This window comes from Piliocolobus tephrosceles, chromosome 9 (genome assembly GCF_002776525.5).
Source record: "Piliocolobus tephrosceles isolate RC106 chromosome 9, ASM277652v3, whole genome shotgun sequence".
Classification (NCBI taxonomy): Eukaryota; Metazoa; Chordata; class Mammalia; order Primates; family Cercopithecidae; genus Piliocolobus; species Piliocolobus tephrosceles.
The window spans coordinates 82,274,093-82,301,910 of NC_045442.1; the positions used below are offsets into that span (position 1 = coordinate 82,274,093).

The 27,818-nt window shown below is 49.7% G+C and overlaps 1 protein-coding gene across 1 annotated transcript in view; it reads right to left on the minus strand.

Annotated features, from left to right (window-relative positions):
* GRID1 (glutamate ionotropic receptor delta type subunit 1) overlaps nt 1-27,818 on the minus strand; it is a 786,921-nt gene that overhangs the window by 557,770 nt on the left and 201,333 nt on the right. Inside the window, exon 4 of the mRNA XM_023226082.3 lies at nt 6,385-6,590. Within this exon, the coding sequence (XP_023081850.1) occupies nt 6,385-6,590 (206 nt within the window). The remainder of the gene's footprint in view (nt 1-6,384; nt 6,591-27,818) is intronic.

Consider the following 27,818-nt stretch of genomic DNA (forward strand, 5'->3'; position numbering starts at 1 on the left):
CAGACTGGAAGCACTTTTACTAAAGTGCTAAGGCTTTAGAATCCGTAAACAGTGGGATATAATTAAATGCAAATGCAGGGCCATATTCAAAAATTAATCTCCTATAATTAATTAGTAATTTAAAATATTCTGGTAAATGATACTTAAATGGCACAGAATTATCCTAGCTCTGAGTGATAAAGTCATCTGCTAAAGATTTACCGTGTTAGAGTAAGAAATATTTGCATATATCATGTGGGACAACAGAACATTGAGATTACTTAATTTACCTTTGCTGTAAATGTATTAAAAAGCACAGTCTTTATATTCAAATTGCGGGAGCTTCAGTCACTGCAGCAAACTCTGAGAAGCAATTGATTTGAAGACAGGACTAAACCCAGGCTGGGTTTCTATGAAGGATTAAATTGACCTCCAGGCACATACCATGCCTGGGAAGCCAATCTGGGAGAGGTGTTGGGAGTGGCCCCTTCCACCTTTTTCCTTCACCTAACTCCATCCAGCCTGGATGAAAAGTAACATTTTGCACCAGAGCAATGGAAAGCTGTCCGACCAACCAGCTATTCTCTCTCTGCTGTTCTTTCTCCTCTTTTTCTCTCTACAGAAAGAGATCACTGGTATCTAACTGCAGAGGTCAATGCCATCTGCTGCAACTGACACTGGGTAGCTGCCATTTCTTTTCCAAAGACAGAATACCTCTCCCAGACTGCTCTGCCACCAGCAATGCTCTCCTCCTGGTGGATGTGTGTGCATGTTGATGTGTGGATCTGCACAGGTAATGTGCATGTGTCAGTTCCTGTTGGGCTGTGCCAGTCTGAAGGTCTGGTTGTACCAGTGTATGTGGCTGCTGGTTGTATCATTGCATCAGGCTGTGTCCATGTGTGCATGTGTGTATGTGCACAAATGCCTGGTCTCCCACACCTTCCTCCACTGCTGCTTACCACCCCCACCACCCCCACACATGCTCATCTCTCTGCACCCCATGCTCCACTGCCATGTGCCACAGCTGGGCCCAGGAATGTCCCACCTGCAGGAGCAGCCCTGGCCTCATTTGCTGACCCACCCAGGCCTAAGGCAACACTCTTAGTCAAAGGTAAGCCTTCTCACTAGCCAAAGTTTTCAGACCAAAGCCCTTGCTGATGTGCTGGCCTAGGAGTTGTTGACCAGCCAAACAGGCAACAAAAGTATACACACACACAAAAAGAGCTTACCCCATTTCTATTGGAAGTAAGAAATATAAAATGCCCATTCATTTATTCCCTTAACACTACTGTAGACTAGGTCCCATAGTGCTCTCAGGAAATAAAATGGTGAACATCACACAGTCCCTGGTCTACAGGCAGCATGTTCTAGTTAGAGGGACAGATTGTCCAACATCTGCAGGACATACAGAAACGGACAGTGCCTGGGCATCAGGGTTGGGCAGGCTGCCCCATCTCCTTGGGAAGTAGAAGGAAGGAGCAGCAACTATTCTCCATAAAGATCACAAATGGTCTAAAATCATTTAATTTTTCCACTCTTTCCAGTGAAACAAAAGACTAGAAGGGAGAGGAGGAAACACAGAGGAAACAAAAGGAAAGAGGCAGGCCTATGTACAGTAGAGACAGTGGCATAGAAGCAATAAATAAGAGGTGAAAGGACAAAGCCCTGGAGTCCTCAAAATGCCCAGGGACACTGAGAGAGGCCTCCGTGATCACAGCCCTGGGGCACAGCTGCTCTGCCAGCCACTGGAATGCCCAGCAGTGGCATGGTATGTGGCCATGACTTTCCATATCATAACCAATCTTGGAGAGGAGGAGGCACTGCCCCTGAATTCCATGCCCCCCCAGCATTTGATAGGGTTCCTCATCCATAGGAGACTCCCAATTGGTACTTGCTGGGTAAGTAGATGATTGGATGGATGGATGAGTAGATGGACAGATGAATGGATGAATGGAGAGAGATGGATGACAGATGAATAAATGAACAGAATCCCTCTAGGAAGCTGAGATGAAGCCCAGGGCCAAATGACTGTGGACTGGAGTTCTCCCCATCAAGCCTGACCTAGACAAGAACAAGAACAATAAGACATGTAAACTGTAGGGTGTTAACTTCTAACACCCTGGAAAGAACCCCAGGAACACACCAGTCCTGAAGTCTGGATTTCCTGCCCCAGGCTAGGTAGCCCTCCCTGCTGACATCCCAGCCTCAACTCCAGCCACTCCCTCCCCTGCACACCCATGACTGCAACTGCATGACATACAAGTTCCTGAATACACTAGGGATCTCCTGACCCTCTCTCCAGCCCTTCCTTGTCCACAGAGTTAGTGTAAGTTCATTCCTACAGACCCAGACCCAGAATCACCTAGTCCAGGAAGCTTCCGTTGACCCTCTGATGACCCCATCTGTCCCTGGCCAGAGGACATCTCTCTGTCTTCCGTGCTCTTACAAGACCTGGCCACACCTCTGCCATTACAGGTAAAGGGGTCTGTTCACACCTCAGTCCTCCCCACCAAGCTGGGGAGCCCTGTGAGAGCAGAGACAACAGCCTACATGCCCACATAGAACTTGGCACAGGCTGGGGCTCAGTAAATGCTAGAGAAGTGACAGGAAGAGCCATGAGCAGAAGACAGAAAGCTCCAGCAGCCACCGGCAAGATTCCCAGAGCAAGATCCCTCTCAGCAGCTGCTGCCTTGGTCACTTCAGCCATTCCATGGGCCGTGATTCCCAGCTGGTGAGCAAGCTGACAGGCTTGCATGAGGAGAACATCACAAGTAGTTGTCACTGTGCACTGAAGTCCCACTGAGCAACCCGTGGCCCAGAGAACCAAGGTCCAGCTGAGGATCCAATGAGTCCAATCCACTCCCCAATTAGGGTATGACTGGAAAGAGCCACCCACACTCACATGGAGGGTCCCAAGGTCAAGCCCAGGACAGAACAGGCCCCCCTGGAGGAAGGGACCTACCACAGCCCATACCCTCGGCAGCCCCCAGAGCAGCCCCATGGTGGCCCCAGGTCTGGGACCCGGAGACCTGAGTTCTATCACCCTCAGGCCCATCCTCCTCAAGGGGAGCCTCTCCACACGTCTTTAAGATGATGCAGTGTTGTGGTGGCTACTAAGATGGTGACGAGGAGGCCTCAGAGGATGAATGTGGAATAAAGACTGAGCGAGGGATGTGAGGGGTCTCTAGGTGGGGCCTGACACACAAGCCCACAGTGTCCCCAGGCAGGCCCCAGCACCTTGGCCTGCCACAATTCCTCCACTCACCCACTCACTGCCAAAGCCAGGCTCGCAGAACCTGTAGGCCCCGCCAGCACAGCCCCTCATGAAGTGGAATCACAGAGAGGCTGGTGGTGCAGGTGGCTGTTGGCCACCTGCAGTGAATGAATGCCATTTTGCAAAATGTAAAAGATTCCAGCAGCTCTGTCTTCCTCACTCCCTCCCTCTCCCACGTGGCTAGGCTTTTTGAGTAGGGAAGAGGAAAACTTACAACTAGGAGAGCCACAGAGCCCACGTCAACTGTAGCTCATCCGTACCATCCCAGATGCGGCATAACACTGACATGCAGTCGATGTGTGGGGGGCGCTGAGGGGACATTTACTCTTCCTTAACTGTGCTTTGGGCTTCATAAAATTCAGGACATGTTCTGGCAGTGTGTCATCCTTGTGAACATCATTTGTCCTTGTCACAACAAAGAGGAGGTTGGGTCGTCTGCTCAAGAAGCCCATGCAATGCCTCCAGGTGGTGAGGAAGGCTTCATGCAGGGACAGCACTCCCAGGTGTTCCTAGGGGACCTGCTGGGCTAGCCAGTCAGACAGCTCATGTTTACTCCAGAATCCACATTTCTTCCTCACCACACTTAGGAGATACGTTAGAATGCTTTGCGTATAAGTACCCTGAGAACCTCTACCAAACCCTGGCCAGAGACACTGGAACCATATCTTTCCCCATGAAGCCAGCATGCCCTATTTCCCCACTCCAGCAAATGTAGTGCTGTACGCTGTGTTCCTGGAATCATCACAGATGGAAGAGAGGGGCACTGGAGGGAGTAAAATCTGGACTTGAATCCTGTTCAATGCCTAAGTGGCTACTTGTGTGACCTTAAGCAAGTCATTTAACATGTTTAGCTTTTCCGTTTCCTCCGTCTGCAAAGTGTGAGGATTACAGAACGCACAAAGGGCCAGAGCCATCACGGGCACGTGAGAAACCTCAGCTTCTTCCCTCCCAGTAGCAGGCACATGGGAACAGGGATCAAGACTCTTATCATCAGTGGAGACTGAAGACTATAGTGGGAGCTGTTGGCCCAAAGTCCGAATGCCATCCTTCCCCCCAGTCTCCTGCCAACACTCCCAAGGATTTGACTGAAGTTAAGAGTGGAGCAAAAGAAACTGTAGCATACTAGAGGGTGGGGGATTTAGAAACGACCTACTGGATACTATTCTCACCACCTGGGTGACAGGATCCGTACTCCAAACCTCAGCATCACACAAGATTCCCATGTAACAAATCTGCATATGTACCCCCTGTATCTAAAATAAAAGTTGAAATTTAAAAATAAAATAATGGCCTGACAAAAAAAAGAGTGGCCACCCCAGAGGCATCCCCAGTCCCATCACACCCAGCAATGCCAGCAGGACAAAGCAAGCCCAGCGAATCCACCACTGCAGGCGCTTGCATAATTAACCACTTGGAAATAACACCCTTAGGCCAGTCTTAGTTATGTGTTAAATCCTCACAGGGCTAGAAACAGGAAGGGGCTAAAATCCTCTAGAAGGAAAATGCATGAATATGTGCAGTGAAAAGAAAACAGATGCTTCTTAAAAAGCTATACGCTAAATCCTTATCATAGCTGTCTCCTTCATGCCTTTTAACAGATGAAGAAACAGAGGCTAAGATGGTGATGCAAATGGCCCAAGGTCACACAAATAATAATTCAGGGAGCTGGGACTTGCCCCCAAATCCATTCCACTCCAAAGCCAATAGTCTTTCCACCCCCAAGCTTCACAGCAGAGCAAGGAGGAAAGGAAGCAAGGGGAAGGGGCAAGGAATTGACGAGAAGCAAGAAGCGAGGGGAACGGCAATGAGATTAGCTGACACCATCACCAGTACAGACTCCAGCTGGGGAAATACTGCCAGAAGAGCCATCCCCTGAGCAGACTTTTGCAAACGCACAGCTGGGTGTGTTCTGAGAAAGAATGGACATGTTAGTGCTGCTAATCCCAGGCTGCCCATTACTGGACTGAATCACTTCATACAGGGCAACATGTTCTGGTGAAACTGCCGGGAGCCGACAGGACATCACAGCCTGACAGACCACCGGCGTGATTCGGGGCGTGCTTAGCAGAGAGCATCAGGGCTGCCGGCCAATTGTACCATATTAAGCATTCCAAATTTTAAGTTCCCCAGCAGTGGGCTTTGGGCTGGCTCCTGATGCATGAGGTAGCATTCTGAGTCATAATTAATTAGAGGGAAAAGCAGAATAAGCAAACAGAGAACATCAAATGGAATTAGCATAATGCCATGCTTCACTTCAGTTTAGTTTCAATCAGAGAGGACCAGCAAGGTGAGTGGGGTTGTCTGGAGAATCTGCAGGGAGCTCTTGGCCACCCTGTGACCTGTTCAATCCACCTCTGCTCCCAGGCACACCACATCCCCAGCTCAACCTCAAAACCAACCCAGGCCAGAGGGAGATCTGCCAACTCCAGCCCATCACCTCTCTGCCATTAGACTACCTGGGCCGGCGCCAAACAGCCAACTCATAGGTTATTTCTAGTTTGTTCTCAAATTAATGGATTCTTTACAAATGAATGGATTCTTTACTAACTAATGGATTCTTAAACTGATGGGCCCTGTCTTCATTAGAAGGCTTCAATCTCGAACAGAGATGTTTATAAAAGAAATACACACTGATTATTAGCCCAAGTGCCAAAAAAATAAGAACGTCTAATGTATCCTTCAACGGCAGGCAAAGACACCTCTTCCAGGTGCTAAGAAATCCCAAGGCAGACCTACCCACCTCTGCAGAAAGCTGGAAATTTATTTTATCCCTAGAGGCTTACACCTGTCAATAAAGAGAGGAAAATTAAAAAGGAGAAAAAAAAAAAAAAAAGGCCTGAGTCTTGCCTCAGAAATCTCTGGCAGTGACTTGCCAACAGGCTTCCCATCAGCCTCCCCACAGCTTCTCAGAGGCTGGGCAGGCCTTGAGTCACCTGTTAGGGAACAATCAGGAGCCAAGTAGTGCTCAGAGAATCCCCCCTCACAGGCTGTGTGCTGTAGGCCGAGCACCCAAGTGTCTCCATGTCCGTTTAGGCCGTGCATAAGACGACTGTGCCCTACAGCCCACCTGAGCCATCTTCTGCAGAGCCCTGGGCACCAGGCCCCTGAGGCCTCAGGCCCCCACGACCTACCTCGTTGATGAAGGAGTGGGCTCCCTGCGGGCTGAGCAGCAGGATGGCGCGACGAAGCGTGTCCCGGTAGCGATTCAGCTCCTCTGTCTTCATCGTGGTGAAGAGGCTGGTGAATACGTGGCTAATGTTCTTGTCCACCTTTTGTAAAGAGACGTCAAGGCCCAGCCGCGAGGCCTGGTCCAGAAAGCTTTGAAGCCCACGGATATCTGAGCAGTGGGAGAAGAGGAGGAGGAGAAAAATCACCTTTAAGTGGGAATGCACCAGGGAGGGTGTCTAACTCCAACACGTTCCACCCCTGCAGGCCACCGCGAAAAACAAGGGTCTATGTCTGCCTCAGGGATTCCCCTAAACAGAGGTTGGAGGACACCGGCGTAGACTCAGTCGCGCCCACCAGTGTCCAGCCTTGGCTGACTGTCTCCCCCAACAGGTTGGATGCCATCCAACAGGTCCTATGGCCAGAACGTGCCCTTGATTCATGACAAGCTCTCTTTCTCTCCCGATATGGGCCCAATCACAGCAAGTCTGGCCTTCAGGCCACATTTGCTGGAGGTCCCTGGGCCTGACATCCCCAGTCCCCTCCAACTCCCTCTGCTCCCCACATGAGGCTCCTTGACCAACCATGGCGAGTTGAGGCCACTGACTGGAGTGGGCCAGGCCTCAGTAGATGGGAAGTTCAAGCCCTCAGTCCCTGCACCAATCCTGCAAATGTATAGCCGGCACCCCAGCCCTGAGGTGTGGGACCCCATCTGGCTTCAGGGACCTGATTTTCCTGGATGAAACATTCCTCCTGCCTGTTTCCAGCTGGAGTGATTCTCACTCCAAGTCCAGTCAGAATCCCACATCCTGACTGGATCAGGGATGAGCGGGGGGGGGTTCAAGGAGGTACAGAGAGAGCCCATCCTGGCACGCTGGTGATCACTGGGAGAGAGGCCTGTAGGCACAAACCACCCAGGGATGGAAGATTCAACAAGAAGGAACCTGGAAGCCAACATAGTTGCACTGCACACTGCTACAAATCTGTCCTTGTGAAGCCTGAGGGTGCTAAAGTTTTTTCAACCAGTGCCAAAATCATCTCTTAGCAGCAGCCTTGTAGAAGCCATTTGGCTTTCCCAAAAAGAGACATGCCCAGGAGCAGAGGCAGGCAGGTCTGAGAGTAAGACATGGTCCTGACGATGTCATTTCAGCCCCTGGGTCCATGTGAGGCTGAAGCCTGTTTCTCCCGAATTTCCAGTTTCATGAGCCAGTGAATGCCTTTGCTTGCCAAAGGTGGGTCATGTGCAGCCCAGAGTCTCAATCCACAGACCATTTTTTCACAGCCTGGGATGTTTCTTGCATCTGGCCCATCCTTGCATTTCACCTCCCATAAGCAAGACCCATGGCTGAGTCGCACCCTCCAAAGGACACTCTAGGTCTGCCCAGATCCACAAGCTTCACTGTCCCCATGCCCTGGGATGCCCACAGGCACGGCCTGGCCCATGCAGTCACCAAGATCGAAATCCAAATAAACAGTGTTAGTTCAACCAGGTTTTGCTCCTGACCAGTCCCTCTCCAAAACTCTCTCTGTACTCATTTTGCAAACTTCCTGGTCTACACTCATGCCAAGTGCCATGCAAGCTGCTGCAGAAGTCCCGGGCTCCCTGTTGTGCCAAGAGGACAGGCTCACCACTAAGTGTAGTCCCAGCTGGACTGTGTGACAGGAGCCATCATGGGGAATCAAGCAGCACGAAGGAGGAGAGCAGAGCACTATGGCCATCGTAATGAGGGTGCTGGGAGCTGTGCACAGGGATCCCCTGCCCACTGCAGGGGGAAAGCCCTGGACTAGGGCCTCAGCACCTGCCAGGAACCCTGACACCTAGGACTCAGTGCAGTCCCTGAAGCCCTCAGGCAAATCACCATCCCCTTTGAGCCTGAAGGGCTCTCTGTCAAATGGGGATGAAAATCGCCAACTACCATTTTCCTGGGACTCTGAGGAACCACACTTCCTGTGCAGGCCACCTGCTTGTGTCTCAGGAGCTTGCACCTGGGAGTACAGGGAGCCCACCTCCTGGTGGTGCATGGGGAGGGCACAGTAGCATACAAATGAGAACCCTGGGGCTCTCTAAAGATGGCAAATGTGTGACCATCCAACCATGTCCTCAGCTGGCCCCTTGTCCATCAGGAGCCTGGTCCCTGGAGCACAGCCATGTGACCTAACCCACTGGCTTCACAAAGCACAGGGGTCTCGGTGTTGCTCTTCCCACTGTCAGAGAGGAAGGAGTGCCAGCCCCAGGGCCGGGATGAAGTGGCCAGCAAAGGGCTCCCCCAAAGTGAGGAAAGGTAGCCAACTGAGGACAATACAGTGCGTTACACCTGCACCGGCGCTCCAGGCCCCCAACACACAAGCCCCAGGCTGTCAACACCCTTTGGGTTCCCAGAGAGGCAATTCAGTCTCCATCAGCCTGTTCAGGGCTATGCAGATCTGTAGCTCCCAAGCTTCTTGAAAGAAAAGGTGAAAGAAAAGAAGCAGGGCAAGAGTGCAGAGATGGCTCAGGAGCCCCAACCAGAAACACAAGCGCTGGTGTCAGCCCCAGTCCTGCCCTCTCTGGAGCACAGCACAATGCAAATCTGTCCATCATAAGCTGGAGGACATTTCAGCACCCAGCGGCCACCCACACCAAAACCAGCAGTGGGCAGCTGTGCTGGGCACATAACAGCCTTCCATGGGTGCCAATGAGGGTTTCCCCCTGGATCTGGACTGTACATAACGCAACTTTTAGCCATATATGGCCATTAAAACTTCAATTAATTGAAGAGAAACACAATTACATGCTCAGCTCCTCAGGTGCACCAGCCACATTTCAAGTACTCAACAGCCACATCTGGCTGGTGGCTACCATGTTGGACAGCACAGATATAGATCACATGAGATTGCTCATCACAGAAAGTCCTATTGCCTGGTACTGCCTGGAGAAACCACCTTTAACTAGTGTGGTGTAAACGATATTCCTAAATATGGGAGACTGGCTGCCTTCAGGCCCCTGGCAAAGGCTCCTAATCCCAGGCTTTTTGTTCTCTCACTGTGAGGACTCCTCCAGCTCCAGCTCTGGCCTCGGCCAAGTGACCCGCTTTGATTATGGGACAGTAGTAAACTTGATGCACACAGAGGTTTGAAAAAAGCATTTGTGCATTTCCATTTCCACTCTTGGACCATGCCACCACCATGAGAATATCCCCAGGCCAGCTGCTGGAGGAATGTGGACACACAGAGGAGAGTGAGGCAGGCACCCAGGCAGCCATCCCCAGCTGCAAGCCAGCCGAACTCAGATGCACGAGCAAGCCCAGAGAAGAACTGCCCAGTTGACCTATAGACTCATAAAAAATAATAAATGACTGCTGTTCTAAGCCACTAAGTTTTGGGATCGTTTGTTTCCCAGCAATAACAAACTGATAGATCAAGGTCATCAGATGCACTGTATCTGGTATAGCTTATGAAAACGTTAAGTGAAAGAGCAACACCTTTGCCTTTAAAAATTGCCCTGCCACAGCTTACCTGTGGAACTGTCCACACAGGGCTAAGTGCTAGTCAGCCCCAGGATGAGGCCACATGTCCACAGGGAGCTTCTGCAGCCCTGTCCCTTCCTTAGAACACCAGTGGTCCTCATGGCCCATGGCCTTGGTTGTGACCCAGATCCAAGCACAGCTGCATGATGGGCATGAAGGTGGGATCCTGAGACCTGTCATTTATAAGCTTCTGCTCCTTCCAGCATCTTCTAAGGCCACTGCAAGTCTTTAAAATGGCAGAGACTGGCCATGTCTACAGAGCATACCTTTCTCCACGTCTATGTACCACGAGGACTTGCATAAGTCCATGAGTCTGGTAGGGACACCCATGTGGCCCCAGGGACCTTATGCCTCATGCCAGCATGGCCAGTCCTCTAAGGCTGGGGTTAAAGTCTCCTTCAGTCCCTTCTCTGAGCTCCCTCTACCTAAAACCATCTCAACCCATAGGACTATTTCATTTCTTCAGGGAACAGGAGATGCCATGGGCAGGTAGCAACTGTCTTGGCATCCTGAGTACACGAGAACATGCAATATGGGAGGACACAAGCCCTCAGAGCTCCTCTTCACCTCCCACTGCTGCATTTCTGGCTTCTGTTCCAGCAGCCCCTAATGGGGCTGAGGGTTTACAATCCATCAGAGAGAGTTTAAGCTCCCTGCCAGTGGTGGCTCCTCACGCCTGAAATCAGTGATGCCAGCTGAAGCCAGTGTTCGTGTTCCTGAGGGACCACAGCCCCTGGCTACCACCACCTGCTCCCAGTTGGCTGACAAGGTCAACTCTCAGCCTCCTTTCCCTGAAGCTTCTGTCCAGCTGCACTTGGGGTGAGGCTGGAGGCAGAGTAACAGTGGGAAGCCCAAGGCCGTGCTGCAGCCCTCCTGCTACACTCCAGGAATGGGGCCACGGAAGCCCACTTCTCCCACAAAGTCCTTTTCTCCCTTCAAGAAACCGAATTTGTAATTCCACCCTACCCCATCCCCCACCCCCAAAAAATCCTGACTGCTGCTGCTGCTCACAGAGAATTTCCCAAGAGGGTAGACAATGAACAGATCTGGGGTTTCCCCCACTGGGCCACAGAGTGAGCGCCCCTCCCCTGGAATCCCTTGGCTCCCACAGGGCTCTGGACTTTGTCCAGGGCCTCCCCAGCAAGCTCACTATACACACTGGCCAGCCCTACCCACCATCACCAATGCAGCTTCCACCAACCACACGCACCTCCACCCGCCCCTGGGGAAGGTTGCTGACTGAGGCATTGTCAGGCCTCACATTAACCTGATCCAGAACGGGCATGAGAAAGGCAATGGCCACTGGGTCTCCAGGCAGCCAGAAGAGGCATGGACTCTGGAAAAGGCCACTGGACACTGCAGGGATAGGGAGGAGCTCCCTAGAGAGGAGTCCTGTGCCTTAGAGAAAGGAGGAAGCTTGGGGAGCATGGGCCAGTCCACTCCTGCGAGGAATGCAAGGTGACGGTGCCCATGTCAGGCCTTGACATCGCCTCTCTGCCTGCCAGCCTCGCTGCACCCTCTGTGGGTTCTCAGGGGCCCCGTCACCAGGCCTTCCCAATACCCAAGCTTGCCAGAGTCCTGCCAGCACTCACCCGTTCCTTCTTCCCCCAGTACTCACTGAGCACTCTGTATCTGTCTCTCCCCTGGGTATGGGAAAACAAAACTGAATAAGCCCCTGGGGTTCTTGTATCACAGAACTTAACATTTCAGAGGCCGAGAACAAACCAGAACAAATCAACAGCAGGAAAGACAACGAGATAATTTCTAACAGGGAGAAGAGCCAAAGAAATAAAAGCTGGCCTGGAGGGGACTTCAGGGTGGGATAGGAAAGACCCTGCCTCAGTGAGAAGCAGCTCTGGAAAACCCTTGGGAAGAACATTCCAGGAGAGGGAAACAGTACACAGAAAGTTCCAGAATGAAGCATCTTTGACATCAAATGAAGAAGATCCTTGCTCGCCCCATGACAAGGCTGGACTGTGGAACTGCCAGGAAAGGAAGCTGAGGGTCAGTGGGCACCAGGGACCACCCATGGGGAGAAGAGGACACAGGTCCCTCCCTGCCTCCACACCAGCTTTCTGACGCCTGGCCCTGCTTGCCCAGCACATCCCGGCCACTAGCCCTCTCCCCCTGCATCAGGCTCCATGACTCTGCTCTAAAGCTCCTGCCAAAGTCATCAACAAACAGGGGCCCTCCTCGGTCTTTGTCTTCCACGGTTCTCCAGCATCTAGCCTGCAGCCCTGCCTAATGCCCTCTCCCCCTGGACTTGCAAGCACAATGATATGCCCCTCTGCTCCCACCCGCTTCCCCTTCTCCTCCCTCACACGCTCCCAGTCACGTTCCCACTAGTCCTGGACTTCCCCCTGGTACTACCTGCAATATCTGTTCTCACGTGTCTGAGAAGAGCGTCACCACACATGTACTAACGAGGCCCACATCCTGGACTGGCGGAAGCCTTTCATCTTCTCCTCCTAAACATTTTCCGAGTTCCACTCTCCCTTCTCAGGTTCAGCACTATCACCTCCTCCCTAGGATTCATGCAACAGTGTCCTGCAGGGTCCGCGATCCTAGCATCTGCCCTCTAACACATTCCACAAGAATTTTCTCTCTTGAGATTATATCTGCTCACAATACAGCCCTCCTCTAAACCTTCAACAAATAACACAATTTATGTAAGAGTTGCCAAGAAATTAATATCCTCAAAATTATCAGTCAATCAAGTTACAAACAAAAAGTCTTCTAGAGACTTCATTACTGTGCACAAAATAGACTCCAGACATTTTGAGTACCTAAGAGACTGTGGTCCTAATACCATTTTTTTGAGACGGAGTCTCTCTCTTGTTGCCCAGGCTGGAATGCAGTGGCGCGATCTTAGCCCACTGCCACCTCCACCTCCCAGGTTCAAGCAATTCTCCTGCCTCAGCCTCCAGAGTAACTGGGATTACAGACGCCTGCCATCACACCCACCTAATTTTTGTATTTTTAGTAGAGAAAGGGTTTCACCGTGCCTAACAGCATTTTCTATTTGTTTTAACATTCATCACCTGCCTCCACCATGACCTCCTCAAACCATGTACCTTGGGCTCCAAAAAAAAGAAGCTCTTTGCCCACTCCTGGACATCCTCCATACACACACACACACCCTCCACTGGGATGCTCCCAATTTGAAATTTACAGAGCCCTACTCCTCCATCAAGACCCAATTCAAACTTCCCCTCTGAGGCCATCTCAGGTCCTCAAGTTGAAATTCATGCCTCCTTCAAATTTAATAATATTAAATAATATTAATAACATTGCGTCATAATATATGGGTAACAGGAGCTAGGCCTTTCTCATTTGTGTTCTTTATCAAACCCCAACGCTTGGTGCCTAGTACAGAGTCAGAAACAGTAAAAGTTTATGGAATCAAGTTGAACCACAGCGGGAACCTGCCTGAAGCCCGGCGTGACTTCAGCAGCCACACGATGACCACGTATCAGGCGGAGGCAAAGCCCTACTTAGTAAGGAATGGAAGTCAGGAAAATCATTTTTTCAAAAATCTAAGGTTGTAACTGTGACTATCCCTCCACTCCCTCTGAAAAATATCAGATAGTATTTTTAATACTGGGTATTTTCAATACTTTCTTTCTGAAATGTAATTGAAGTGAAAGAAGACATTTCAAATTGCTTCCCCTACTATTTTCAATTTCTGAGAAAGACCCAGGCACTGAGAGTACTTATAGAGAATATTTTACCATCTGTAATGTACATATATATGTATGAATGCTGCCACCCCACACCCAGGAGAAGTTCACAGTTAGAAGTGTTTTTGGATTATTGGCAAATTTTCCAAAGGCTGAGACACAACTTTGATTCCACAGACTTTCTTTTTTTTTTACTTCTTTCCTATCTGAGCCCCCAAAGATATGCTTTGAATTTCTTCCCAGATGTAGTTTACCCATAATTCAAGTTCATTTCTAAGAGCCCTGCCCAGCCTCCTCTCCTCTTTCATTGCACATTCCCCTCCCACCACCAGCTCCTAACGTCACCATAGTTGTTGCAAGCAGAGCAGGTGTGATGGTTGGCAGGGTCTGCCGTTTCCAAGAGAACCCAAAGAACTACCCGCTGTGGCTCCAATCACAGGGGATACCCTTGCCCTCTGCCCGCTGGAATCCATCTGGAGCCTCACCTCCACATTCCTCACACCTCGGCTTCTCAGCTATGCATTTCCTCTTCCTCCGTTCCCGCCCTCTTCCTTCCTTCCTCACATATTTCCTGAGCACTGTCCTGGGCCAGGCCCTATGCTTGGTTCCAGAAGAGCAGAATTTTAAAACTTCACAGCCCTGTCCTCGAGGAGCTCTGGGTCCTGAGGGTAAGACTGACGCTGACCCTGAAGAAAGGAGTGGCTCCCATCTGCCACTTCTTGAGCACCTCCTATTGCCAGAATGTGTTCCATTTGCAGAGAGTATTTCATAAATAAATGAATTCCCTGCAATCGATCCATGTAGATGACTCTCTGTGGAAGTCAGAGGGGTACCAAGCAGGCCCAGGGGCAATTCAGCAAAGGTATGGCACATCCAGCAGCTGTTGGTAAAACTGGAAGCAGGCCTCCCCCGTCGTGGGGTGACAAGGTCCCCCAGAGCCCAGGCAAGGGCTGCATTCACGTGAGTAGAATGATGATGTCCCATCAGCTTCAGCAGCACAGGGCTACTGCTCTAAGTCTTCTTGCCCAAGGTCTCATCTGGGAGAGTCTCTTCTGGGAGGGACAATACTCATGGTAGGCCCGGCCCTGAGGTCCTCCAAATTGACATCCCATCCCTCACCCCAAAAACCTCCACCCTCTGTATTAACCATATCATTTTCCCAAAGATATGAACTTATTTATTTAACTTTTATTTTAGTTTCAGAGTGTATCATATGGAACCAAAAAAGCCTGAAGAGCCAAGACAATCCTAAGCAAAAAGAATGAAGCTGGAAGCATCACATACTTGACTTCAAAATATACTATAAGGCTACAGTAACCAAAACAGCATAGGGGTGCTGGTACAAAAATAGACACATAAACCAATGGAACAGAAAAGAGGACCCAGAAATACAGCTGCATACATACAACCATCTGATCTTCAACAAAGTTGACAAAAACAAGCAATGGGGAAAGGACTCCCTATCACTAAGTGGGGCTGGGATAACTGGCTAGCCATATGCAGAAGACTAAAACTGGACCCTTTCCTTACATCTTTTACCTTTTGATGCTTTGACATCTGGGGCCTTGCTTACCCTGGAGGGCCTGTCTCTCCCTGGGTTAGTAAGCAACTTGCTCCAGAGCTTGCCTTTTATCTGCAAACCAACTAATCCAGAGCCCAGAACCCCAAGCACATTTTATATTGGGATCTCAAACTCAGGGACACTATACACTTGTCCCAATCACCCCAGGGCCAGGTACCAGACAACCAGGGACAACCCTATGCCCCAGAGCCCACTGGGCTTATTCCCATCAGCCAACCCTAAGCCCGCCTACTCTGCCTTGCCTGTTCCTCCCCATGGAAAGCACAACCGACTCTTGCCCATAGTTTCCCCCCTCCTCCCTTCTGCTTCCCTGTGGCACCCGCTGGCAAGGCAGGCCCTCGTCTCTGGGAATCTGCAAGTATAACAAATGATCTTTTCAATGGTAGTCATCTCCTAATGTATTGGCCTTGCCATACTTAAATCATAATAAAACCTGTATTAAAACTCCCGTGCTCCTTGCAGCACTCTGCAATAGCCAAGACAGGGAATCAGCCTAGGTGTTCGCCAGCCGATAGATGGATGAAGAAAACGTAGTGTACATGCACAATGGAATGCTTTTCAGCCTTTGAAAAGAAGGAAATCCTGTCATTTGCAACAATGTGCATGAGCCTGGAGCAGGTTATGCTAAGTGAAATAAACCAAACCCAGAAAGACAAATACTGCATGATCTCACTTACAAGTGGAATGTGAAAAAGTTTAACTTGAAATGGAGAATAGAAAGGTGGTTACCAGAAGCTGGGGAGTTAGGGGATTGGGGAGATGTTGGTCAAACGAGGTGAAATTTCAATTAGGCAAGAGGAATAAGTTTAAGTGATCTATTGTATAAATGTTGACTACAGTTAATAACAATATATTGCATATTCGAAAATTCATGAAAGAGTCCATTTTAAGTGTTCTGACCACAAAAAAAAGCATGTGAGATAATGCATGTTGATTACCTTGATTTAGCCATTCCACAATGTATGCATATATCAAAACATGTTGTATATCATAAAAACATAACTTTTACTTGTCAAAAAAAAAAAAAAACCCACTATCTTCCATGGTGGTCTGAGATTCACAGCTTAGGAAAAGGCACAAAGCAGCAGCCCCATTGCCCTGCTCCCCCCAGGGGTGCACAGAATAAGCACAAGCCTGGGTTCACTATCTGGGTGATCCTGGGCAACCACCTCTCTGAGCCCATTTTCTCACCTGCAAAGCAGAGCCAACCCCACCTTCCTCCTAGGAGGCCTTAGATCCTCCAATGAGGGGCATACATCACAGCTGGCACAGTGCAAAATAGATGTTCAGCGGCCGTCAGCTCCCTTCCAACCTTCTCATCAGTGCAGGGAACGCCCCCAAAAGGGCTCCCAAATGAACAAATCATCTCTCTTGTTCTAGAGTCTCATCAAGAAGGGAGGTGCCATCCCGACAATTGGGTGACACAATAGAAAACTAAAAAGGTCATCTCTCCCTTCTGTGATCATGGAAATTCCAAAGTTGTAATGTGGCTTGAAGGGGAAGGTCTGTCATTGAAAACTCTTTGAGAAAGGAAACAAGCTTCTGCCTCTAATAAGGGCTGATAGTACCTAGGAGCCTTCTGCTCAGACAGGTTTCAGAACCAGCCACAGAGCCACATAAGGGCAGATTCAGGAAAGGGAGTGGGTGGTCTGGATGACTCCGTATGGGCACGTTCACACTGTGTGTTCACATGTGTGCTGTTTCAGACACAGGGACCTTGAATGAGCCGTACCCACACCCCCTGCCTGGGGCACTGACAATGGAAGGCTTCGGCTGATCCAACCACGTTCCAATTTCCCACAAAGTTCTACTCCTTTCCATTTAAAAAACAAACACAGGGAAAAACATTTTAAATAATCAGGCTGGAAGATCGAGATTAAAAACAATTTAAAACAAACGTCTACTCTGGCACTTTGGAAAAAGCATACCACGCTACATTAAGTGCTTTGAATTAAGTAAATTATGCCAAGTAACTAATTTACATAATTATCAAGATTTGCATTTTACACATGTTATGATGAAAATGACTTTATAAAATAATTCTTCACCAACTTGTGTTCCAAGTTGGGTTCTAGTATTTGGATAAAATTCCATAGTGTTTATCTGCTACTGTCTTTCATGTTTCAAATCTCTGGCTCCTTCAATATTTTCTTTTAATCTGGCAGGTCCCTTGTTCCCACTGCAATAAATAGTCCCTTTGATTTACAATTCCCTTCCATCAACTGAGTGAGATCATATTTTTAAGGAATCCATAATATGCTAATGATTTTTAGAATTTTCACAAATAAAGTTTGATTTTCCTGTCACCTTTCACTTACGAGGTATTTGGTAATGATTTTAGCAGTTCTTCCTCTATGATTTGCAGGGATGGTTTTCAGAGTCCTGCTGTTTTGACGCCGTTTTTTCAGGACAAGGAATCAGCATGGCATTTCCCAACAAGCTTCTTTCCTGCATCAACAGGCCCCTCAGGGCAGGAGCAAGACCCCAGCCGAAGGCGCCCAGCGGGAGGCTCGCCTCCAGTCCTTGGGTGCTTGGTGCCCTCTCCCTGAGCTGCTGGATTCTTCAATGCTTCGTTTCTTTGCTCCCTCTCTGTGGCTTGTTAGGAAGGCTAACCATATCATGAAAGATGGAAAAACTGAAGGCCAGAGAAGTTGAGCTCCTCCTTCAGAACACAGAGGAACGACCCACATCATTGCTTTGAAGGAGCTCTGGGTATTTTTCTGGATCCCTCTTTCATTTAAGTAGAGAAGCAAATCTAGAGAAGTAATTTCCAAGTGTTTGACCAAACAGCCACATGTGAATTTCCAGGGACTCCAAAGCTGATGCCTTTGGATTTTGTTAATGCCACAGCCCGATGACGTCTCTCCATGGTATGGCCAAACCAATGATGGCATAATCGTAACAGCATGTTACAGACTGAATGTTTGTGCTCCCCCAAAATTCATGTGTTAAAATCCTAACCCTCAATGTGATGGTATTAGAAGAGGGGGCTTTGGGAGGTAACTAGGGTCATAAGGGTAGAGACCTCCTGGTTGGAATTAGTGGCCTTATAAGAAAATAAGAGACTCGAGATCTTTTTCTCTCTACCAGGTGTACACACTGAGAGAAGATGGCCAACTGCAAACTAGGAAGAGTGCCCTCACCAGACGTCAGATCCAGCACCTTGATCTTGGACTTCTCAGCCTCCAGACTGTGAGAATTAAATGTGTGTTGTTTAAGCCCCCCAGCATGAGGTATTTGTTATGGCAGCCCAAGTTTACTAGGACACAGCACATCTTATCAAGGTCTGCCTTCTTGCCAGGCACTATGTGAAGTAATTTGCATATACTGTCTCATTTAATCCCCATGACACCCTCATGTCTTGCCTGAGTTTATCCAGCCTAGGAAGGGGCTCAAATCCAGGGCCTCTGACTCCAGAGCCAGAGGTCTTTAGCCTTATTCACCAACAAGCTGAAGGCACCTGAGAAGGGATGAGAAGGAGGCAGGTTTGTAAACCCCATCATGTTTGCAACGGTCTGGTTTGCGATGCTGAGGTAGGTGCCCGGCACACACATTTCACCTGAGCCTGAGCACCCACAGGGAATTACCAGAGTATGCCCATTTCACAGATAAGTCACTGGCTCAGAACAGAGCTGGGATTCAACCCCAGATCTGTCTACCATAAGGGGCTCTGCTCTCTGTGCACCAACACATGGAAACCCCCATCCCCACCCCAGACCTACCTAGTGGCCACCGCAGGCATACAGAACTCCAGAGAGACAGTGCAGCAGGCTGGTCAAACGCTGGAGTCTGGCATTTAAGAATGGCAAGAGGAAACCGTGATGCATGCCATTACCAGCTGTTAATTTGCAATCAGTATTAATAAGTGACATTACACAGTGAAATGTAGCATCTTCATTAGTTCTGTAAATTATCACTCTGAGTAAAGCCCATTCTACTAGAAAGAGCAGCCCCAACTGAGTTAACTTGGAAGCAACCTGGGCTGGGTTCCACCTCTGCAGACCTGTCCGAGGGCCACCCAGGGGCTGTCACCCACCCACCCAATGGGCCCTCCTAATCCCTGGGACCAGCAGTGTCTCGGGATCTGCTCTGCTGGGGAATGTGTGTGGGCCTGCCCTGGTCACTGCCCACAACTCCCACCCTCTCAGTGACAGGGTGATGGGACTGCCCCACACTATCTCACCCACTCAGGCTTGCTCCAAGCCTATGTCTGGTGCCCAACCAGGCCATGCCCTATTGTGGATACTAGAGAGAAGGATCAGATCCTGTCCTTCTGTCAGGGAGGCCAACAGGAAACGGACAAGAAAACAGTGTTTGAGGATGTACTAGGAACACCAGGGAGTGCACGAGAAGGGATTTGTTTCCCCAGACAGAGGGAAGGTCTCAAGAAAGCCTTCAGAGAGTCAGGAGTTGGAACTTGCAGGATGAAGAGGCATTTTCTGCATGGACAAGAGAGGGAGTATTCCAGACCGAGAGGATGTCAGGATCAAAGGCCTCATGGAACCCAACAGCCCAGCTGGAGACCTGTGCGTGGTTCTGTTTTGGTATGAGGGGTGTGGGGCCTTGTGTGCCCCCAATAGGACAGCCACAGTGGCATTTCTGGACAGCAAGGGTGCCAGAAAACCCTGAGACCAGGGCCTAGGGCCCAGCCATGCCAAGCCTACCACTCCTGCCCACTGTCTCCTGTCTCTGAGGCAGAGAAAGGATGACAGCAACAGAGCCACTGCACTGGAGTGAGCCCTGAAGCCCCGCTCTGCGCCCAAGAGTCCCCACAGCCTGAGCAGTTGCTGCCTAGCTCTCAGTGAGGCCACTTCAAGGCAGGGCTGTGGCCCCCTGTGGGAGAAAGAGCCTGGGTTTTGGGGCCTGCCACAGGGGAGGTGGACTCACGGGTGGCCATCTCTGGCCTGGGCATGGCTCTTAAGTTCCCTGAGCTTCAGCCACTGCCTCTAAATTGGGCAGAGTGAGGCTGTCTAGGGTTAGGACCACCGTAAGGGGCACATGGAAGGACAGATATGAAGCACCTGGGATGGAGCCCATGTGAGGGGCAGGCCACTGGGAACAGCAGCCCATGCTCTCCAGTGTGGCTGCCGCCCCTCACCCATCTGTGCCTTGCCAGCCCTGACAGGGAGACTTCTGTCTTCACAGCTTTCCACTGACCTCATGACAAGTGTTCTTTAAATTATGTATTTAATTTACATAATTACTCTCTGATATTTACTCGGATTTAATTTGTTTCCTCGGGAACCTGTCTTTGAAGGGACAGTAGCAACCAGAGCTGGAAGTGAAGCCACAGCAAGGGGCCCACAGATGCCACCACCCCTCATTGTGGGCCTCCTGACGCCACTTCTGCAGAGGGACCTCACTCTGTCTGAGCTCCAGGGTGCCACAGAGCCTCCAGTGACCGAGCCCAGTGGGTGCCAGGTCAGGTGGCATCTGGGATTCTGCCCCAGGCCTGAGTCTGGGTGCAAAGGAAGGCCTCCCTGACTGACACATTCACTCACACACACACGCTCAGGTATTCCGACTCACCAGTGTTCACACTCACCTGTACTCACACACACTTAGTGGGCTGGAGCCCATCCTACCACTTTGCCAGAGCCTATTGTTACATTTTCAGGAATTTGCAAGACAGTTATTAAACACAGCCAGTATGGATTAAATTATATAAACCTATCATTAAACAAATTATATTAACAAACAAAATTGATAAATACACAAAGCTCATCATTCCCTAATTATTTTGCTGCATTTTACTATTATCTGCGCTCTTGAGGCTATTAATGTCTATCCTATCTGAAACACCAGAAATAATGGGTGTCATTGCTTCCCAATTCCATGTCCAGGGACATCATGCTGCTCAAGATGGGGCTGGTGGTCAGTAGAGGTGGGGAGCTCTGCAAGAACGGAGTGGTGACACAGCTGGATACCCCAGCCCAGGCAGCCCGGCCATGCTAGGAGCAACACAGGTGGCCCAGGGCCTCTGCAACCCCACAGAGCCCCGCCACGAAAACATGCCTGCTAAGCCCCCAAATTAAAGCCACATCTATATTAATTAAGAGGCAGGATCTGCAGGCCTAATGGGGCTGTCTGCCCATCCATCACAAACTCGTTACCTCCTGCCAGAACCTCTTGGGCCAGATTACAAATGGGATGTAGGGTGGGGGCCAGGGAGGGCAGGGTATTATCCTGAAATATAATTTGAATTTTCCTTCCAAAATACCATCCTTGGTCTGATCCATCACATACCGCACCCGCCCAGGCCTGGCACAAGCAAGGACTGGACCGTGGGGCCATCCATCACAGGCCGCCGGAAGGCCCTGGAAATGCCAGGGCTGCTCTTGGGCTCTGAGGAAGGTGCAGACAACTGGACTAATAGTATGATCAATGCCAGTGGGGTGGGGCTGCAGTCATGGGAAACGGCTGCTGGGACCAACACTGTCCCCTCTCCTCCTCCCAAGGGCAGATGTCCTTCCTGCCAGGAATGCTGGGCCAGGGGAGTCGGGAAGTGAGCCCCCATTTATGGCTTATGAAGTACCTTCTTTGCACTGTCCCACACTCTCCCCTTCATTTCCTCCTCACAGCAGCCTACAAGGGCAGGATTTTCATTCCTGCTTTACAGAGGAAAAAACTGGGGCCTAGAGAGCTTCAGGCACTCTAGTAATAAGGGCTGAACCAGGAGGTCTGATTCTGTCCAGCTCTGCTGCCTCCAGGAGAGTGATACAACAGAATGTAGAGCCCCAAGGACCACAGTCCACACCGTGGTCTCCAGGAGGGCCCCTGACTTCTTGACCAACCTCCATATCCCAGGGGGTGCCTCCCAACAGCAGCAGGTGTCTTTAGAGAGTGGCCCCAGATCCTGGGCATCTTTCTCAGCACTGCATATCCCCAGATCCAAGCATGGAGCCTGGCATGCAATAGCAGCTCAGAAAAGTCACATGGAAAAAACGTTCGAATTAATTACAGAAATGCAATTCCTTGTCCAGGAGTGGAAGCTGAAGTACAACAGTAGCCCACTGGGTTGATGCAGAAGCCCACACCTGAGCTAGCCTATGCAAACTGAAGAGGAGGAATTGAAAGAGATGCCATCGTAGGATGGGCAAGAGCACATACCTCTGCTCGCTGCCACCTGTCCAGGAGCAAAACTGGGGGATACTCCAGCAGTGCACCCAGCACTGTGCCAAGCCCCATGCACTCCCCATCTCATTTACTCACCCCAGCAACCCCAGAAGGGCAGGTCTATTATTATCCCCACTTTACAGATAACTGAGGTTTGGAGAGGTGAGTGCCAATGCCACAGTTCAAATCCAAGTCAATCTGACTCCAAAGCCCCTACCTTGAGTCTCTCTGATATTTAGGAACATGCCTCCTATAAAGAAGCCCCTCATTATTGTTAGCCCCCTTCACATTCTAGAAAAAAAACAATAATCAAAAATAAATCCACAAAAAGGCCAGCATCATGGGCTGTATGGTTTGCTGAAGGCTGGGGAAGGCCCTCTGGTGGCCTTGGGTCTGTGCAGCCCCTGCCTGCAGCCAATAGCTGGGTGCCCACTTTGTCCGGCTCAACCAGGCCCATTCGACGGCTGGCCTGACATTCTTCAAGGTGTCAACCACACAGCCTCTGCCCGGGACACCACATGGGCTCTTTCCTAACCCATGGCTGCCTTTTTTTTTTTTAACCAACTTTGCAAGAGCAACTGAAAAGGCAGATTCGGATTCTGAGTCAGAGTTTTCATTGCAATTATAGTGATTTCCAGTTTAGAGGGAAATGAACACCCCAGAAAGCATTTAGAATGAATCCTACCATTCTGGAATAGCAATAAAACTTCCTGAGGAATAAAATATGAGCAGTTCATCACAAGCCCCGTCACCAGGATAAAGGGGAGATCCAATCGTCTGTGGGTTAGCACAGGTTCCTAGGGCAATCAGAGGTATCAGAAGCTCTGGTGGAAGTCCCCCATTCTCGCCTCCACTCCCGTGCCTTTTCCACTGAATATATACATCAGCCCTAAATGAGGGGACAGGTTAATAGTCCTCAGGACTCTCTAGTGGGTGTAGGGGAATAGAGAAGCCAGGAGGGAGGAAAGTTGTGAATCTCTAGTCGGGGCTGGGCTGTGTGCTTGTCTCCAGGAAGCTCTGAAAATCCACTGGCAGGATGCAGGCCTGAGGAGGATGGGAAGGCAAGGAAACCTCTGAGCAACAGGACGGGTGCAAGGCATCGAGGGTAGCCGTGCCTGCTGATGGGGAGGACAAAGTCCCCAGACATCCAAGGCAAATTCCAGTCCCCAGTCTGACCTTCCTAGCTGAGCACTCTCCAGCCAGCAGGCTGGATAAGGAGTCAGACGTAGAGACAGCTGCAACAAGCTGCAAAATTCGGAACTCCATCCACATGCAAATGCTAGGAGAGCCCAAAAGAATGCCCGGCCTCTAGGGAAGGTGTGAGCAAGGGGAGAAGAGAGGGGAAGCACACGCATGCACAACTTGTTGCCTGCCCAGCATATCCCTCTTCTTCTGGAAACAGTTCCCTGCTCTTGTTTGGGGGAATTCCTCCTTATCCTGCTCCAATCTGATCTTGTAGCTCTAGTGGGTGCTGCCATCCATGCAACCTGCCCCCAGGCACTGGCCATAGCTCATTAGTCCTGAAGAGATCACATGATTCAGGCGCAGCCTGTCAGAGCCCTTCCCTGATTTTTTTTCAAACTGTAACTAAGAGAAGAGAGATGGCCCTCTAGAAAAAGCTGGTAGGAGGCTCAGGAGGTGAGAGCTGTCATGTTTCTTGTCCAATGGGGGAAGCCAGGGTGAGGGAATTGACCGATATACAGGTAAAGAAACCAAAGGGCAACATTTGAGTCCCTGGTTTGACAAAACCAGAGGCTCAGATGGCTCCGGCCCTTTAACTAAGGTAGCTCAAGGTGAGTTTCTGTCACCCATTGCCAAAAGAGAACCACAAGAGCAAAAGCCCAGAAGCAAGAAAATGTATGACTTGTGATTAACGGTGCTATGTGGGAGCAGATGGGGAAGAGAATGTCAGAAGAGACACCTAGAACAAGCCATGTCCAGGTGATCTCACGTCTCAAAGGCCAGCATGATGGGTCTGTACCCTCAGATAGGGGGGAGATCCTAAAGTTGGGGAAGGACATAAACAGGGCTGGGCCAACAGAAGTGGTCTGGAGGGAACAGCAGACAGGAGTGGGAGGTGTGACAACAGACCAGGCAAGAGAGGATGACAGGCAGACTCCAAGGGGAGGGGTATCAGGAGTGAATAAGGATAAAAGAGAAGAGGTACTCAGTGGAAGAGTGAACAAGCTGACTGTCTGAATGGAGAGAGGGGAAGAAAGGGGAGGCTAGGATGGCTTGGAGGCTTCCAAACAGGACCTCTGGAAGCATGAAGGTGGCAATAGTGAATCCATAAAACAGAGAAGGAGGAACAAGCTTAGGATGGAAGCTGTGAGTTCTGATGGGGGTTTGTTTACTGTGAGGTGTTGACGCACATCTTAATCAGATGCTTGAAAACTTGAATCCAAACATGATCAGGGCTACAGATGTAACTTGCTATGTCCTCACCAGAGGAACAACTGAAGCCACAAATGTGAATGTTGGCCCAGGAAGAGATACAGAGCAAGACAGAATGAGGGCTCAGGACATGGCATGAGACCCAGGAGGCACATGCCCCCCAAGCAGGAAAAGGTGGCATTTCCAGTAAGCAGGGTGGCCAAGACCACTGGGTGCTTGGAGGGCTCAAGGGTGATGAGCTCAAAACGGTGCTGCCTGCGCCATGAATGATGGCGAGGCCCCCAGAGAACTTCTAGTGGAGTGACAAATGGAGAAACGTAAAGAAGGGCTTGTACGCCATGCTCAAACTTTTATCTCCCTAAACACGTCTCTCCTCCAGGTGCTCACCAGCAGGACCTCTCCCATGGACAGCTTGGAATTGGGAGTATTTCCCAGTAACCTGAGTTCTTAGGCCACCTCTGTGGGCTCCATGGAAGAAAGCAGATGGAAAGTCCAGGTAGTAACAGTGAGGTTACCCTAGGGACAACCTGGAACCCTCCCAAATTATAAATGCAAGTTGACAGCCAACAGTCAGTGAAGGTGTTGTCAGCACCTCCTCCATCATTATCCAAAATATAGGGGATAGTAGCCTCCTCGGGACGGTCCATAAGCATGGCTGCCTGGGCTCTGGCTCCAGCTGCTCCCACAGGTGAGCTGTGGTCTCCGTGAAAGGATGTTGGGCCCCCAGAGCATGGGACCAGCACAGCCTAGACAGTGATCAAGGGGATTTTCATAAACAGCATGAATTCTCAAGATTTCTGCTGTGTCATTTCACGCCAGATTTGTCCACCCAACGCAGTGTTTCTTCCCTGACACAGGCCTGTTCACAAGCCTCCAGGGCTCCTGGGTCCATGGAATAATTTCCATTCATCAGCCTAAGACTGAGCACCCTGACAGAGGGGAAGGGCCTGGCCCTGGGAGTCAGACAGCCCTGGCCCCAGTCTTGGCTTCACCACCCAGCAACTAAGGTACCTCTCACCTCTCTGCACCTTCGTCTCCCTACCAATGAAAACACTGATTACAATTAAAAGGGGAAATGTATCTGCATTACAGGGTTATTGTGAGAATTAAAGGTCAAGCATTTGTGGAGGTGCCCAGTGAACTGCACCTACGATGACCATCATCAGAAATTACTCACTCACCTCCTAAGCCACTGGGAAGCAGCTGATGTGCCCTTGCCTGTCCTGGCTTTCAGCAGCACCCTGACTCCTGACCTTTCCAAATTCTCTCTGCTCTGTAGCACTCAGCTCCAACCCCATTTGAAAGGGCTCCCAGACCAAAAGAAGCACCTGTGTGAGGTCACAGAGGTACTACAGAGATGGGAAATTATTCAAAGAGGCAATTCAGGAGGCCATGGGACAAGTCAGGAGACACTGAATCATGGCTGAGAGGTTTGTGTGACCAATGGGAAGCAAAATATGAGCAGATGTCCCCAGTCATACTGTACACCCTGAGGCAGAGTCTGGGTGATCCTACACTGTCCAATGTGGCAGCCACCAGCCACAGGGGGCTCCTGAGCATTTGAAATGAGGCGGAATCAACTGAGATCGGCTGTTAAGTGTAAAGCTGAGGTTGAATTTCAAAGCCTTGGTATAAAACAAAGAATGCAAAATATTTCATTAATTATCTTTTTTTTTTTTTTTCTTTTTAGAGACAGAGTCTCACTCTGTCGCCCAGGCTGGAGTGCAGTGGCCTGACCTCAGCTCACTGCAAGCTCCACCTCCCGGGTTCACATCATTCTCCTGCCTCAGCCTCCCGAGTAGCTGGGACTACAGGCACCCGCTACCATGCCCAGCTAATTTTTTTGTATTTTTAGGAGAGACGGGGTTTCACTGTGTTAGCCAGGATGGTCTCAATCTCCTGACCTCGTTATCCACCCACCTCGGCCTCCCATTAATTATTTTTATATTAATTATATGTTGAAATGACAATAATGGGCTAAAATAAACATACTAAATTAATTTCACGTTTTTCTTTTTGCTTTTTAAATTTTAAATTACATATGTGGTTCACACTATACAGTCATGCACCACAAAATGACATTTCAGTCAACAATGAACACGGTAATCCCAAAGGTTATAATGGAGCTGAAACACTTCTATTGCCTGGTGAGATCATAGCCACAGTAACATCATTACCTTTTCTATATTTGTTTAGATACACAAATACTTACCACTGTGTTACAGCTGCCTCCAGTATTCAGTACAGTAACATGCTGTACAGGTTTGTAGCCTATGAGCCATAGGCTGTCCCTTATAGTCTAGGTGTGTAAGTAGCTGTACCCTCTAGGTCTGTGTAAGTACACAGTAAGTACAACAATGAGCCCATCTAAGACACACTTCTCAGGGTGTATCCCCATCATTAAGCAATGCACAACTATATTTCTGTTAGAGCTGGGCCAAAGCGTTGTCTGTGCCACAGAACACAGCTTTGCTCAGCATGCCTGTTCATCATTCTTGGGACAGAGGTAGGCAGCACAGGGCTAAGTCAGCCAGGGTGGACTTAAGTACAACAATGAGCCTATCTGAGCCAGGTGGACACTGGACTCCACCCCTTACAACCATTCAGCAATGAACAATTTTAACCTCTCTCTGCCTTTGTTCCTCATCTATAAAACGGAGATGATAACAAAGCCAACCTCATAGGATTCTTATGAGAATTAAGTCTACATTCAAAGCAGGTAAATGTACCCAGCATGTGGTAAGAGCTGAATTAGCTCGATCACCACCACCATCATCATCATCACCATCATCACCACCACCACCACCATCATCACCATCATCATAAACATTGCCATCATCACCATTATTATCACCTTCACCATCACCTTCACCATCACCTTCATCATCACCACCCCCACTACCACCATCATCATAACCATCAACATCACCACCATCAACACCAGCAGCATCATCATTATCATCGTCATCATCAAGTGAACCAAAGCACACCTGTCCATGCCATACCTCCAGAACACCAAGCCCTCAAATGGGGGATTAAGCCAGGATGGGTCTGATTTCTACACAAACGAGCCACCCATAGATGTGTATGCTATGCTCGGTCTTGCCAAAGCCACAGCTGAG